The sequence below is a fragment of the Schistocerca cancellata genome, chromosome 2 (genome assembly GCF_023864275.1).
Source record: "Schistocerca cancellata isolate TAMUIC-IGC-003103 chromosome 2, iqSchCanc2.1, whole genome shotgun sequence".
Lineage (NCBI taxonomy): Eukaryota > Metazoa > Arthropoda > Insecta > Orthoptera > Acrididae > Schistocerca > Schistocerca cancellata.
This window is the reverse complement of record NC_064627.1, coordinates 497,610,730-497,628,308: the sequence shown is the minus strand read 5'-3', so window position 1 is coordinate 497,628,308 and position 17,579 is coordinate 497,610,730. Positions and strand designations below refer to the sequence as shown.

The 17,579-nt window shown below is 42.5% G+C and overlaps 1 protein-coding gene across 1 annotated transcript in view; it reads right to left on the bottom strand.

Annotated features, from left to right (window-relative positions):
* The window catches only part of LOC126155690 (dynein axonemal heavy chain 8-like), a 622,476-nt gene that overhangs the window by 366,151 nt on the left and 238,746 nt on the right, over nt 1-17,579 (bottom strand). Inside the window, exon 19 of the mRNA XM_049916245.1 lies at nt 13,510-13,934. Within this exon, the coding sequence (XP_049772202.1) occupies nt 13,510-13,934 (425 nt within the window). The remainder of the gene's footprint in view (nt 1-13,509; nt 13,935-17,579) is intronic.

Below are 17,579 nucleotides of genomic sequence, written 5' to 3'. Positions count from 1 at the left end.
CCACAGATGGAACTGCTTCTACTGAAATGATGTTACTTCTTGCTGTCTGCACCTACTCAACATTGCTGGGTGCCACTGATGGACTGCTTCTACTGAAATGATGTCACCTGATGGTGTCTGCACCTACTCGACATTGCTGGGTGCCACTGATGGACTGCTTCTACTGAGATGATGTCACTTGTTGCTGTAGCACCTATTCAACATTGCTGGGTGCTACTGCTGGAACTGTCAACTACTTGTTTCTTGAACTATGGAAAGGATTTATGTGAATATTTGTATAAACTGATTTTTTGTGTATTACTGTTTGTGAAAAGTTATGAGACTCTTACCTGTACATATTCGTTATTGCTGACGCTATTGATTGAACTGTTTAACCATATAATACTTGTGTAAACTATTATGTAAAGTCATATGTATGAAAGAATTTGTATTCCTTACTGTATTTTATATATTAGGCTATTGAAAGGCCAGTGCAAAGCCAAAATTTTATCTAGTTATGGATATTTACGTCTTAATATTATCTTTTATTTTTGTCTGTATTTTTTTTTTTGACGAATTTGGTGGTATTTTCACCACCAATGCTGGCAAAAATACCATCAAATTCTAGCCCATGGAGGAGGGGCATATGAAAGGTGGCTACACTGAGCCACAGCGCCAGAGATCGCGCCAGAGAGTATTGTTCCGCCGCCTCCACTGGCAGTGATTATTGAGACGTAGCGGCAAGCAGTTCTTGCCGAGAAGTTGTGGTGGACACTGCTTGTCGTGAAGTTGGAGTGAGATGTGGTAGTGGAGAGTGTTGTTCCATGTTTATGCAGTTATTTGATGGGAGAGATAGCAGATGTTATTCCAATGGAGATATTGTAATGGTCTGAGTGCTTTTCGTCAATATACATGAAGGTAATACAACACTATGTTCTTTTATTCTTTCAGGGTCCTGAATAATGTGTCATTACAGGTTCAGTCAACAAAGCATCTGGCTTGTGTTCTTGTATTAGAGTGTAATTTTGGTTTTCTTGCACAATTATAGTATTTCTAATTTTCTTTTATCATGTCAGTATAATTGGTATTTAAAAATTCTTGTCTTGTTGAAGAAGAACCGTGCCAGATGTGCGTTGAGTCATACTACCACATACAGAACAGCTACACTTGTGCTTTGTTGGCTTCGTAGATTTTATAGTTGCTGGGGACTTAATTAATTAACTGTGTTAACGAAAATTTTCATTTCATTCTTTGTTGTTGTTCCATGCAGTCAGATTGCGTACAAAAACTAGTCAGGGCCAGCCGTTTACGAAACAGCGTAATCGGACTTACAGCTACTAAAAAAAATATCTGCAGTATTATTTTAATTAAGCCCCCATGCAACGTCTTTAAATATAAAACTTCCTGGCAGATTAAAACTGTGTGCCGGACCGAGACTCGAACTCAGGACCTTTGGCTTACGCGGGCAAGTGCTCTACCAACTGAGCTACCCAAGCACGACTCACGGCCCGTCCTCACAGCTTTACTTCTGCCAGTATCTCGTCTCCTACCTTCCAAACTTTACAGAAGCTCTCCTGCGAACCATGCGGAAGGCAAAGGTCCCGAGTTCAAGTCTCGGTCCGGCACACAGTTTTAATCTGCCAGGAAGTTTCATATCAGCGCACACTCCGCTGCAGAGTGAAAATCTCATTTTGGATCTTTAAATATAGTTTTGTAGCCTTTGACTGAAGAGCGGTTTTATCCCCCCCCCTTCCCCCATTCATAGGGAATTGAAATACCAATAAAGACAATAATGCGTATGAGAAGTTGCATGTGGATGTGTGAATTTATCTGTTGTTCCATATATCACACACTTTAGAGTGCTAGTGAAGTAATGATGTAAACACTTACATTTAAATCTCGTGTGACAGGCGTGGTAAATGGATCACAAAAGCATCAAAGATGTAAACATACAAACAGTGTAAGATATGGTGTGGAAACATGTCAATATATGGAGTCGATATCATGTGGTTTGTGAAATGTGTGACCAGAAAGGAGAAAAGCGACAAATATGTATTAAATAAAAATGATGTTTTAACCGCCAAAAGCGGAATAATTTCATTCATTCACTGAATACAGAAGTTGACAAATAGTTCGAAGAGTTGCTAAGAGATGGCACTGTAATCGCAATAGCTCAGAGCTATCAGCGTGAAGGACGTTAGCGAACAGAAGGAAGCGGTTGATCTCATGTATTCCATTGAACAATGTGTTTTTCTGGTGCTGGAATATTGCAGATTATAAGACATTCCTACGGCAATAAGGCGCAGCTTTCGAACACGACTGATGTCAAAAAGAACCCGACGCGAAAGCCATTTGCAAGCTCTTCGACAAACTCCAACGGACAGGCAGCATGGCTGATGATCTAGTGAGGTTGGCCGCAAGCAAACTGTAGTTACTCTTCAGAACGTCGCCACGGTTTCTGAAATTATTCAAGGAAATCCAAGGAAATCCGTTCGAAGAATTCAGCAGAGGCTGGTTCGAAGCGTTCCAGCACGCAGAAAATACTGAGAGCCTAAACATGTTTTCATTCAGTATTCAAAGCTACCAGGCCAGTCACCAGGCCATACATGTACGAGCTGTGTGACAAGAGGGTTGACTTTCCGAACCAGACTCTCGCAATGGTTGATAATGAAAGATTGACGTTTGCTCCATCCCGTTCACAAATGAAGCACGCTTACACTTGAATGGAGTCGCGAATAGACAAAACTGGCGATTATTGAGTTCCGAAAATCCCCGTTCGTGTGAACGAAACCACTGTTTTCTGCCAAAATTACTTTTTGGGCTGTGGTTTGCAGTAGGGGCATTACAGATCCTTTTTTCATGCGAGATAGATCTCTAATGAACGTTACGTTGCAGTTTTGGAACAATCTATCACCACACAGCTAGCGGTGTAAGATCGATCAGGCACCGAGTGGTTCATACTAGGAGGGTGCAGACCACATCGCACCCACCAGGTGTTTCGCTTTCTTGATGACTACTTCGGCAACAGAGTCATTGCGTTGGATTATTGAAAATTTACTGGCGCTAGGATGGATTGGCGTCCATATTCTCCCGACCTGACTCCTTAGACTACTTTCTGTGGAGCACATTTGAAGATACTGTCTATCGGAATCATTCCATCACTCTGGATGAGCTTGAAAGGGCGACGTGTGTGACATCTGAAAACACTTCCATTGAAACACTACAGGATATTTCATTGTTCGTTTGTGCCACCTCAGTACAGCGAGTGATAGCCATTTCGAAAAGATTGTGATGTGCTTGCAGAGAACTGCTTGCAGAGGACGAGTTTAATTATGCACGACTGTACAGAACTGCACAGCGTACAGCGCCATCTATTAGCAGCTTTTCTAAATATTTAGAAACCCCGTATAAAATTCTTACAACTGTCACAATACGCACACCTTTCGTTGCACTCGTCCATCGATTTTAGTTTTCGATATATATTGGATGTTGGTATTCCGTCCGCAACGGGTTTATTTATCGACTGTCATTTTTTATTTGTAGTTTACTGTTGCTATTTGAGTTTACATATTGTCATTTTGTCATTTGGAGATAGTGAGTGGAGCTGTGGACGCTAGGAAACGGAGTGGCAAGTGGAGAAATCAGAACATTTCCGACATGTTCTTCTGTCTGAGTTCAGTAGGGTGGTGACAGCAGCCAGGCAGCCAGGAACATTTGCGTCGAGTATGGGGGTAATGCCATTGGACAGAGCACGGCATGAAAACGGATTTATCGTTTTAAAAAGGATCGTTTTGACAGTAGTGACTCTCCACGTTCAGGAGGACCTTTGCAGTTTGATGAAGATCCACAATGATCCACGCCAGTGTACTCGAGAACTGGCAAATGTGAACAGCGATCATTCCACCATTGTGCGACATTTGCACGCAATGGGGAAGGTTCAAAAATCGAGTGTATGGGTCCGCATGCTCGAAGCCAAAATCACATAATCATTACCTCTGCGTGTTCATCATCAATTTGGTCGTAAACAACGCAGACGATTTTACTGGTGACGATAAATAGTGTCTTTATGCTAACATAAGGAAAAGAAAGGAATGATTAAGCCCAAATAACGCAACAACTCCCCGTACAAAGACATGTGCGCATCCACAAAAGATATTGTTACGCATCTTATGGAACAGCGACGGTGTGGTGTACCGGGAATTGCTTCCTCGACGTGTAACCATCACTGCTGACGTTAACGGTCAACAACTTAAGACGTCTTGCAGACATTGTCCGATAACAACGAGCAGAAAGACTGCGTGAAGTGATGCTTATCTACGATAACGCCCGTACGCATACTGCTAGACTGTTCAAAAGCACTGTACAGGAGTCGTGATGAGAAGTCATTCCGCACCCACCTTAACTGATCTTGCGCACTCTGATTTTCAGACGAGCTCTTCGCCTCAAAACCGTATGATTTCTACAGTCGCGGAATCGAAAAGTTATCCCAGCATTGGTAGACGCCGAAGGAGAATATACAACTGAAGGCTAAAATCACTGTTACGTGTATCTGCTGTGTTTATTAAGTTATGGAAAAACGCTACGAACTTATGGCACTCCTTCGCTTGACGCTCCTTACGAGTATAACACATAATACGTGGGCTATTTTTTATTCAACCACAGTGAAAATCAAAAATGTTTTACTTGTAACATTTAGCTACCACTTCCAGTTACTGTTCTACATAGTCGTCGTTGAGACTTAGACATTTGTCGTATCATGGTACCAACTTTCCAATACGCTTGTCATAGAAGGCAACCGCCTGTGATTTCCACTAGTTCCCCACGCTGGTCTAAAGCTTGTTGCCTGTGCCAAAATGCAGTCATCATAGCCAGCGGTTCATGTAAGACAGGGGCGGGCAAACGTTGCACGCGGCTCATGTGCACACAGCGCTGCACGTGTGCTGCTCGCGTGCAATCGTCGAATGGGACTCTGGTGACAGCTGGCAGGGTGCGGCAGTGTAGTACCAGGTTAAGCTGTGGACTTTGAAGCGAAGCGACCACTACGTAGTGAACGTTGTAATTCAAGAACCGGAAAATGCAGAGTGAATCAAGGAAACGAAGAAGTGGAGATTTGCTATCTTTTAAAAAGGAATTGCTATCTTTTAAAAAGGAATGGGAGAATCATTTTTTCTTTGTGCAAAAACGTGAAAATTCGAAATGACAGTATTCTCGCTGGTCAGCGGAAGTTTAATATTGAACGCCTATATAATAAATTTCAATATGTTCCCGTACTTAGTGCAATAAAAGAGGAAATTCTCAAGCGATTTGGGGATATATCATACTTATCCCAAGGTTTTGAAGTTCTCGAGACAATTTGCTGTTTCTGTAGATGATATTCATCCCAGTTTGCAAATGGAATTAACAGATCTACACTGTAGATTCTACAGCGTAATTCTCGTATGAGAGACAAGTTCCTTTTGGCAAGACGTGTAATAGATTTTTATCACAACTTTCCACAGCAAGAGTTTCCTCGTCTCCATCGTGAAGCCGTGAAGATAATATGTTTGGCTCGACATACGTTTGCGAGAGATTATTTTCTGTTATGAAAATTAATAAGTCTCGGTTAAGAGTGAACATCAGTAATGAAAATGTCGGTAACTGTTTGCGTTTGTCTGTATGTAGAAATTTTGTTCCAGACATTAAACGTATTGTAAACTCCACCTGTGATAATTAAATACAACGTATCGTAGGTAATAGGTACTCTTTCAAACCATGATTTCTTTCAAGCACTCGTACTAACCTTATTCCTTCATTCAATAAAGCAGGCCAGGAAACAAAACGCATTACAGAGGAAGAAGCGGAGAGACGGTATGGTGGGGAGGGTAGAGAAGCGGGTGGCCAGCTTGCCCCTGTGTGCACGCAGAACACCCGTTTACTGCACACGTGCAAGTGCACCGCACACTTGCACGATTCCTGCCCGTCCCTGATTGTAAGAGAAGAGACGAAAACCAGAGGAGCAAAGCCTCGACTTTACGATGGGTGGTCAAATACTTCCCATCGGAAACAAAACAGGAGCGTCCTCGCCCTGCAGTGTGCGGTGGAGAACTGTCACGAAGAAGGAAATGCATGACAGGTACGTTATGTGGAGTTGCCTGAAATCACGTGAAACCTCGGAGCGGGCATCCGTACTTGGAAGGAGACATTATTTTCCAGGTAGCGTTACGTGCTCACTGCACCTCAGAACCGTTAAGTGCGACGTGACGCAATAGATCGGCATAGTTGAGACAGTGCGAAATACATCTGAACAAAGCTACACCGGATTTTCGCTGTGGTTTTAATTTAGCTACCGATTGGGGGTTAAAAAAAAAGGCAACCCTCGTATGCTGACTTAACATTTAACATGCGCTAGCGTACAGAGCAATTCAAAATGAATATGGCGATTACTGTTTGATTTTATAGCGATACATCGATAAGAAAACAGAGAATGTATAAGAAAGTTCAAAATTTCGGTCGTTGTGCACGATGACGACGCTGTGTTTTGCTCTTGGCCACCTAGATTTCCGAACCCGACACCTAGGGATTTGTTTTTGTGGTGTTGTGTGAAGGACATTGTGTACGCATCTCCTTTGCCGATAACAACTGACGAGGTCGGCCGAAGAAATTTCTAGACCACAAGAGCTTATTTTGAGCTATCGCATGTTATACGTTTGGCTAAACTGAAAGAGAAGAACTTAAATACGATAAGACAGATCAACTTACACAGAAGACAATTTTTCCTGGTAGTACATGTGTAATTACTAGGGTCATTCACAATAAAACGAACCAGAAGCAGTAAAACGAAAACTGTCAAAGGGATCGTAGTGCCATTGTCGACGAAATAACCTGTGGTCTCTATAAGAGCGCTGAAGCCTCAAACTCGCCGCACGATAGAACGAGCACTTGCACGCAGTATGTTGAAAACAGAGAAATGGAAGCCTGAAAAGAAGAGCAAACGGGTGTAGTACGTTTGCTGAGGGCGGAAGGAGAGCAGCGGACGGAAATTCATAAAAAATGGCACAAATGTACGAAGCGTTTGCAGAAGGACGGATGCTGTTGACCGATGACACACGATCTGGAACGCCACATCGCCATACCGCATTACTATTACCATTGTCCAGAAGGTAGATGCAGCCATTATTAGAGACCAGCGAGATATGGTGCAGACCTAGCCCCAGAGGACGGACTGAGTGTCGCAATTGCAACATTCATTCAGCGCTATTCGTATACTTGTGCCATTCTTTGATGAATTCCCGTTCCACGCACTCCTTCCACCACGAGGAAACGCACTGCACCACTTTGCTCTTCATTTCAAGCTTCCATTTCTCTGATTTCAGCTCGACTGAGCGTAGTGGATAGTCCAAGCGTGCACTAGGACTGTTGATATATTTAAAAATATAGTGAATCCGATATATCGATATTTAAAATGTAACCTTTATAGTCCTTGACGTATCGAGAAAAGGTATCAATATATAGGCGGAAAAAATATAGACGCAATGGCCTATAAAAATATGGGCTGCACATTATAAATACACAGCCGGCTTGAGAGCTGTATATTTAAATAACGATTAATTTTTAACTGTTCTGCACATAAACAATCTAGCAGCCTGCTTATCCCCTTAAAGCAAGAATTGAAATGAAAACGTTGCATTTTCACGGTTGGTGGTAACCATTATGCTAACAATCGTAACCGCAGGTAAGTGGCACAATATAAGGTGTCCGATGGGTCCGTCGTTCGGTTTCGTCACATATCGGATTCGTCTGGAACACTTCATGCCGACATCTCTGTTTTTTCATTTCTGCAAACGCCAGGGACGTAGCAGTTGTAGTGTCAAAGTTGCGTCGTGAAGTTAAATTTTGCAGTTTGTTGGTAGCTCCGAGCGCCTATTACGTTAGCATTTACCCTCAAACACGTCTCCGCCCACCGCCAAGACCAGTATTGTCATAAAGGTTTTTGTTCATCATTTTCAGCAACTGTTTTTGATGAATGCCGATGTGAAGAAATAGAGGACTAGTTGCGTTAAAAAAAATTTTCCCACGCAGCTGGTTTTCTATTCTTCACATCGGAAGTCTGTATTTCCGTTCACCCCCCTCCCTCCCCCCTCTGCCAGTGCAATCGGACTTCTGCTCTGTGCCATCCACATTTCTTGTTTCACACATTCAAAGAGAGACTAGACGTGATGAAAGTTCAAAAACTAGTAAGGCCCCTTCACACAGTGAAAGTAAAATTAGGTTCTACTACATTTTCAAAGGAACAATTTCAAATATTTACCGAAAATTGAGAAACAATATAATATAACATAAAAATATTGGCACTCGATATTGCCTTTTAGATATCGATATATCGGGGAAAGTTATCGCCCAAAAATTGACATTTTTTGGGACAAAAATAAACATATCGAAATTTTATCAACAGTCGTAGCGTGCACGTGCTCGGTCTGTCATCACGTGGGTTTGCGCCCTTGTTCCTGTAACGGCGAGTTTGAAGCCTCAGCGCTCTTATATAAGGCTTCTTCCATAAGCAACGGTATCACAATCCCTTCAACGGTTTTCCTTTTACAGCTTCCGCCTCGTTTGTTTTTGAATGACCCTAATATTATCAGCATGTGATCGACTGGAGCATGCAACAGATATGATCATCAGACTAATCCTTGCTATAATCCGTCCGTCATTAGAATAAACCTGATGTAAACAAACACAGACACGATGATTGGTCAGAAACCGTAGCACACGTACACTGGTGTTGTTACGCTCTTGGAAGTAGGTTCTGTTTATGTATTAGATATCTTATTAATAAGTTACTTAAATAAAACTTTTAAGATATTCAAATGTATTAACAGCCACCAACGTTTTTCTTAATCACGCTTTAGCTACGTAGTTTTTATTTCAAAAATCGCGCACGGTCACAGCCTCCACAGCGTTGTGCTCTGATTGTCGCGCTGTTAATGCGCAGTATAAAAATGGCTGAGACTGATTTCTGTTCCGTAATGAAATACGCGCGTGGAACTCTAAAGTGCCGAGAAATAGGCTGCTCTTAAAGTTTTTCATAAATTTACGGAGGTAATCAGCTTTGAAGTTTTTCCAGTGTTGTATATGACGCAGTTGATAAGCCAACCCAGATTGAATATGTAGCGTAGTTGGTAGCGTAATGGAGTATAAATCATAAGCGGTTGCTCGTGCATTATTTCAAATTTCCCTATCTTCTTCTTTTTCTCGTTCAATTTGAAATACCTACATCTCGCAATTATAACACTCATCATCATTTTTCATGAATAATGCACGTCATATTGTTTCTAATTACATATAGGACGCGAAATTCCTGTTTACATTTCAAATGCAAATTCTTAAGTTGTTTAAATTGAGAAAACATAACAAGTTAATTTTGAAGGCAAAAATGAAAAACCAGATCCTCTTTATTTGGACGATGTCCATCGTTTTATACCACAGAGCTAGAGAAGTATCGTAGAAACATGAAAAACAATCATTTTACAGCATCGAGCACGTCAGACAAATGCTGCATGTTTATATTTGCTACTGTACCATTACAATATGAACCCAACAGAAGTGATCCGAAGCCAAGCTGCGGGATTTGGCCCCAGAAGTAACAAGACTGTTTAGCTGCCAGTCGTACTGGAACTAACGCACACAGCTTTTTCACAAGTCACTGCCGAACGCTGGCGGGATATAGAACGGTTCGTTATAAAAGTAGAAGAGAAAATGCTGCGCCTGGTTGGCTTCGTGGATTCTATTGTTGATAGACTCGTTATCAACGTAACAGGTGACACTTCCAGAACTGAAATGTATTTCTCGGATTCGGATAAGGAATGAGCTAAGAGATTACCAGACGACTGCCTGTAAGTAATACTTTCAGTAGCTTCAATATTTAACTATCCGGTGGAATCCTTCAATACTCTCTTACGTTACACAAAGCTTATTCAGAAAAATTACCCTGTGGTTAAGTCAGGAATTTTCATCAAAAATGGTTCAAATGGCTCTGAGCACTATGGGACTTAAATTCTGAGGTCATCAGTCCCCTAGAACGTAGAACTACTTAATCCTAACCAACCTAAGGACATCACACACGTCCATGCCCGAGGCAGGATTCGAACCTGCGACCGTAGCGGTCGCGCGGTTCCAGACTGTAGCGCCTAGAACCGCTAGGCCATTCCGGCCGGCTGAATTTTCATCATTCTTGTTTTTAATTACAATAGTACATTAGCTAAAAACGATAAAGTGTTGCGAAATTTCGTCTAGTCGTCTAAGGAGCGTTCTGTGGGAGATTTGCAGTGTATTATTTCATTCGGTTTAAAAATTAAATGACATTCGATGCTGTTTTGCTCCTCTGCTGGTTATTTTTATTTTTATTTTTTCGTGTGAACTGCAAGTCGATGAGCACGTCATGCACAGCACAAAACGTACCCTTACTATCGCACTTGATAGTACTCGAGACAGCTTGGCTGCAGTCCCACGTGAAACGGCAATCCAATGAGGTTCCAGCAAACACGGAAGAATACATAGTGCAATGTTTACATCAGGTTTATTCTTACGATGAACGGATTATAAATTGAGTGTTAGCACTTTCCTCTGCCGGTCCTTTCAGTTCCAGAACTTAAAATGCGCATTTGTAATACACTCGCGTCGATGACTCCGTGACTCCATCATACTGCCGAACGTGTGGCATGAATTGGATTGTCGCTTAGATGTTGTCTGTGTAACTAAAGAGACTCCCATACAACACTTACAAAGTACGGAAACGTTCTTTTGAACTTTTTTTACATGTTCTGTAATTCTTTTGATACATCTCCTTCATTTAAATAGTTACAACCATGTGTAATCACATTACTCACTTGGAATTTCTCTGTGCACTGGAATGACGTTTCTTCGCTAAGGGAAGTGAAATAGATAGAATACAAGTAGGAATGCTGATTCAAGGTTGCACGAGGTCCGTAGCACAGATGAAATGTGGGACACCTATTTAGAGATATGTGAGCATCCTTTCCTCAGAAATATTACGAGAGGCTTGCAGTAAGTAACGCAACACATTTTTTCTCGGGCAATTTCAGTTGAAAGAACGAGGAATCTGTTGTGGGAATTCGTGGAATGTTCTCGTTTCAGCCCCTACAGTTCCATGAAGTCCCGATAGGTGGCGGTGCTATACATAGCCTTCAAAATTGCGTCTGTAACGGAGAGCTATCATTGTGTTTCTTGTAGCGGAAAACCAAAGCATAGCATATATTCACAGGTGCTTGCAGAACGTCTACGGAGACCTGGCAGTGAAAGAATGCATGATGAGTCGTAGGGCGAGGCGTCTTTCATCATGGCATTGATCGACGGATCACAATCAAATATCTCGCTGCACAACTGGACGTCTGTGTTGGTAGTACTGGCACACTCGACCGCCGATTGGGGCACTCAGTGTGTGTGCCCACTGGCTTTTGCACCACCTAACAGAAGATCATAAAGAGCAGGGACTAATAAACCCATCAGAAGATCAAAACAAATTGCAAAACCATTTATAAAAGATATCTGAATGGTGCGAAAATTCCCAGTTGACCCTAAATAACGAAAAGTGTGAGGTCATCCACATGAGTGCTAAAAGGATTTTGTTAAAATTCGATTACACGACAAATCATTCTAATCTAAAAGCCGTAAATTCAACTAAATACCTAGGTATTACAATTACGAACAACTTAAATTGGAAGGAACACACAGAAAATGTTGTGGGGAAGGCGAACCAGACTTCAAAATAAAGGCAGCACGTTTTGTATTATCGCGAAATATGGGAGAGTGTGTCACAGATGTAATACAAGATTTGGGCTGGACATCATTAAAAGAAGGGCGTTTTTCGTTGCGACGGAATCTTCTCATGAAATTCCAATCACCAACTTTGTCCTCTGAATGCGAAAATATTTTGTTGACAGCGACCTACATAGGGAGAAACGATCACCATGATGAAATAAGGGAAATCAGAGCTCGTACGGAAAGATATAGGTGTTCGTTCTTTCTGCGCGCTATACGAGATTGGAATAATAGAGAATTGTGAAGGTGGTTCTTTGAACCCTCCGATATGCACTTAAATGTGATTTGCAGAGTATCCAAGTAGATTTAGTTGTAGATGTAGAAGGAAGGACCACGTATGTATTGTATTACTCGACCGCCCTCTTAGATGTAGAAAATTCTTAATTTTGAAATTTATACAGGTGTCATGTGACATAATAGTCAGATAGAGAACTACATGAGATAATTAATTGTGTCTTTCTTTTGAGGATAGTTTTATTCATTCTCGAGTTATGACTGATGTTTCTTCCTTACATGTGACGTGAGATTTGATGGCGTTAACACAGCCCGAACACACTGAGATCGTCCTGGTATCAGGATAGAGGAGCACCCGTGTTGTCGTAGAGGAGTTCAAGCACCACCACTCAGTCATTAACCAAAACGTGGCTTTGTCGCAGGAAAGAAAAAATATTATCGTTGCAGTGCAGAAGCTCTGTAAAAAATATGTTTGAGAAGGCCGCGCGCAGAATCACTGTTTGGGGAGCGCGCGTGGGGGGATGGGGGAAGGCGGGGTCTTGGCGCTAGATTCCAATTTGAGCTAGGAATATGGGGTAAAAATTTTTTTGTTTAGCGTGAACCAGCGGCCACTTGTGTAGCCATCAAACCTCTATCTTAATTAAGCTATGTTACAGTGTAGCAAGTTTTGAACGACGAACCGGAGCTGGCGCCCAGGCAAATTGTGCGGAACAATTAATTCCTTTTGAAAAAGATGTTAATTGGGCTGAAATTAATGCAGAGTTAATGGCATCATTTGTATGTGCACCGTTCAGATTTTACAAGCAAATACGTGCAAAAAAACACGTTTTTCTGGAAAGTTTTTGTAGCGAACCACTTCTGTACCTTAAATGTGTACGAAGCTGTTCAAACTTTGCTCTGAGATAGATAAGTGGATAAAGTCAAAACAATCTTTTTGTATCCAGAAATCTTTATCCGTTGTCGCGATATGTTGGTGTAAAGTCGAGCACGTAGAATTCATTATTACGTGAATTGAATTAAGGGAAGGAGCGGATATGTGAAGATGTTTTGATTTTAACGTCTTTTAAGCCGCAGGATAAATCCCTTCTTTTACATCCCTAATTCTGTTCGGGACATATTCGCCTTTTTTGTGCTGTGATAGGAACATTTTTCATTCTGGTAACTATACAGAGAAAACTGGACGATCGAAAACGGATAAATCGCCATCAACCACTATTCTGGCATCTTTGGTAAGAGTCAGACTCGTCGCATCTATCTGATTCATGTGTCACATGACCCTCTTTCCGTTTGAAAATTACGAGTTGAATCCAAGACAGTGGCTTCGAAAATGGTCCACACGTTGGTAAAATAGCGTCACAGGTTTCCTCCATCTCCAATTTCATACTGCTTGACTTTAAATTTCTGATAAACGACCCGTTTTCATTTTCGGACTGTGTGGATAGACCACGTTGTAGAGTGGGTATGAGAAGCAGGGCGACGCACCTCCTGGTCGAAGGTCCTGACGCCCTCGAGCAGCTCCTGCAGGAAGGGGTGCTGCACCTCGACGAGCAGCTGCTGCACCTGGTTAGCGCTCAGCTGCAGGTTGTTGAAGGCGTAGCGCAGCGAGTCTGCGCGCTCGGCGTCCTCGCGCGGCACGTCCACGCCGTAGTGCTCGAACGTGGCGTACACCTCCTCGATGGGGCCGATGCCCATGTCCAGCCGCAGGAAGTTCTGGCGCACCGCCTCCAGGCACGCCATGGCCACACGCACGTCGTCCAGGTCCTTCACCTTGCGCTGCAGCACGCTCGACTTCTCCTTGATGAACTCCATCATCTCTGCCAGCTTGGCGCGGTAAGCCAGGCTCAGGTACTTGCCCAACAGGATCTTCCACGCCATCGATTCCTTCAGCAGCGCCTCCTTGAATTTGTCTGTGTTCAAACATATTCATACACTGTTATTGCAAATCACATCGTTTCTACAGAAGGAGCAGAATATTTGAATAAACTCGATCGTAAAGGAGAAGTTACATGATAGCCATTCTGACACCTCCATAACAAAATTACAAAGCTTGTCAGTAAAACTGGCACACCAAGAAGGATAGGGAAGAACGAAATTGTGCTTATTGTAACAATGAAGTTTATGATTCAAATGGCTCTGAGCACAATGGGACTTAATATCTGAGGTCATCAGTCCTCTAGAACTTAGAACTACTAAACCTAACTAACCTAAGGACATCAAACACATCCATGCCCGAGGTAGGATTCGAACCTGCGACCGTAGCGGTCGCCCGATTCCAGACTGAAGCGCCTAGAACCGCTCGCCGGCCAGAGTGGCCGAGCGGTTCTAGGCGCTACAGTCTGGAACCGCGCGACCGCTACGGTCGCAGGTTCGAATCCTGCCTCGGGCATGGATGTGTGTGATGTCCTTAGGTTAGTTAGGTTTAAATAGTTCTAAGTTCTAGGGGACTGATGTCCTCAGAAGTTAAGTCCCATAGTGCTCAGAGCCATTTTTTAGAACCGCTCGGCCACATCGGCCGGCAATAAAGTTTATTTCCGTCAATGTTCGAATAAGTTGTTTAATACCTATACCAACTTCGAACGACTAGTCACTATTAGTAGCATATAAATATTTCACAGACATAACGGGGCAGAAGGTGCTACGCGTCAGAACATGCTAGCGGCCACGAATTAATTATAGGCTATTGATAATAACTAATTATACCCTCACGGATAGCCGTGCATGTTAAAGCATCGGAATGGGCTGAAAACGTTTTGCCGGCACGGTAGCTCAGCGTGTTCGGTCAGAGGGTTAGCTACCCTCTGTAATAAGAAAACTGAAGGAACGGATCAACGATGAACTTGAACAGGTGTCATGGGACGCCCGCACCGAACAAATGCAACGAACAATAAGGAACAAAATGAGATTATAAATAAAAGCGTGACGTTGGGAATTGGGGAGGTGCGGCAGCCATGGATCGAATCCGTCCGGCGGATGAAGGGGAGCTTTACTATCTTTGGCCCGAAAAAAGCATGTTTTTTGAGCATTCTTTTCTCTGGATGTGTTATAGATATCAATGTCAAATTTGATCAAAATGTTTATTGATATTTTCTCTACAAACTAGATTTTTTCGACCGGAAATGTCGAAGAGCCGAAGAGCAAAAGTGGAAGTGCCGTCGGAACGAAACAAAATTTCGATGTAGACCTCCACGCGCGGTATGTCACAGGTCAGCCGGCTCGTCTGAAATCAAAACTGAGTTGACGTTAGCGAAGTATGTAAGATTCTTTAGGAGTTGTACCTCACTTAAGTTATTTGGGCCATAGGAAACAAAATGGTGGCCATTTGAAAAAAATAAGGTTTTTTCATCGATTTTTCGAATTCGTCGGCCAAGTAAAAATATTTATATTTGATGGATCAGAATAAAAGTGGTACAACTCCTAGACAATTTAGTTAGCTTCTTCAGAAACAAAGAATCATGCCAAACGGTTCAGTGCCGGCCGCGGTGGCCAAGCGGTTCTAGGCGCTTCAGTCCGGAACCGCGCGACTGCTACGGTCGCAGGTTCAAATCCTGCCTCGGGCATGGTTGTGTGTGATGTGCTTAGGTTAGTTAGGTTTAAGTAGTTCTAAGTTCTAGGGGACTGATGACCACAGATGTTAAGTCCCATAGTGCTCAGAGCCATTTGAACCAATCTGTTCAGTAAATTTGAAGCTTCCATACCGCGCGATAAAAAAAAGTCCTTTTGAGAAAAACGCGTTTGAAGTTTTGATTACCTATTACCTATTACCTGAGTTTGACAGAGCACTGAAAGACCTGAGTCGAAACAAGGCCCCCGGAGTAGACAACATTCCATTAGAACTACTGACAGCCTTGTGAGGGCCATCCCTGACAAAACTCTACCGTCTGGTGAGTAAGATGTATGAGACAGGCGAAATACCCTCAGACTTCAAGAAGAATATAATAATTACAATCCCAAAGAAAGCAGGTGTTGACAGATGTGAAAATTACCGAACTATCAGTTTAATAAGTCACAGCTGCAAAATACTAACGCGAATTCTTTACAGATGAATGGAAAAACTAGTAGAAGCCGACCTCGGGGAAGATCAGTTTGGATTCCGTAGAAATGTTGGAACGCGTGAGGCAATACAGACCCTACGACTTATCTTAAAAGAAAGATTAAGGAAAGGCAAACCTACGTTTCTAGCATTTGTAGACTTAGAGAAAGCTTTTGACAATGTTGATTGGAATACTCTCTTTCAAATTCTGAAGGTTGCAGGGGTAAAATACAGGGAGAGAAAGCTATTTACAATTTGTACGGAAAGCAGATGGCAGTTATAAGAGTCGAGGGATATGAAAGGGAAGCAGTGGTTGGGAAGGGAGTGAGACAGGGTTGTAGCCTATCACCGATGTTATTCAATCTGTATATTGAGCAAGCAATAAAGGAAACAAAGGAAAAGTTCGGAGTAGGTATTAAAATCCATGGAGAAGAAATAAAAAATTTGAGGTTCGCCAATGACATTGTAATTCTGTCAGAGACAGCAAAGGACTTGGAAGAGCAGCTGAACGGAATGGACAGTGTCTTGAATGGAGGGTATAAGATGAACACCAACAAAAGCAAAACGAGGATAATGGAATGTAGTCGAATTAAGTCGGGTGATGCTGAGGGAATTAGATTAGGAAATGAGACACTTAAAGTAGTAAAGGAGTTTTGCTATTTGGGGAGCAAAATAACTGATGATAGTCGAAGCAGAGAGGATATAAAATGTAGAATGGGAATGGGAAGGAAAGCGTTTCTGAAGTAGAAAAATTTGTTAACATCGAGTATAGATTTAAGTGTCAGGAAGTCGTTTCTGAAAGTATTTGTATGGAGTGTAGCCATGTATGAAAGTGAAACCTGGACGATAAATAGTTTAGACAAGAAGAGAATAGAAGCTTTCGCAATATGGTGCTACAGAAAAGATTAGATGGGTAGATCACATAACTAATGAGGAGGTATTGAATAGAATTGGGGAGAAGAGGAGCTTGTGGCACAACTTGACTAGAAGAAGGGATCGGTTGGTAGGACATGTTCTGAGACATCGAGGGATCACCAACTTAGTATTGGATGGCAGCGTGGAGGGTAAAAATCGTAGAGGGAGACCAAGAGATGAATACACTAAGCAGATTCAGAAAGATGTATGCTGCAGTAGGTACTGGGAAATGAAGAAGCTTGCACAGGATAGAGTAGCATGGAGAGTTGCATCAAACCAGTCTCAGGACTGAAGACCACAAGAACAACAGCATAACTGTAATATTATGCAACTTACGTTCAATCTGCTATTTCGGGTCTATAAACTAGTCCTTCCTCATAGAGGGCGTTCTGCTCGATCTGGGCAATCCTGTGCTGCTCCAGAGCCGCTCGTACGGGCGGTGACAAGCGGTTTTTGGCCGCTTGAATCTGGTTGTCGCCCGAATGCTTGGCGAACTGCGTCGAATAGAGTGCCAGGGTGACGTCCATCGTTGTCATGGTCTTAAGAATTGCTGAATACGTTTCGTTGAAGCTGCTCACTGCCAGGAAAGTCGCAATCTCCACAGTCT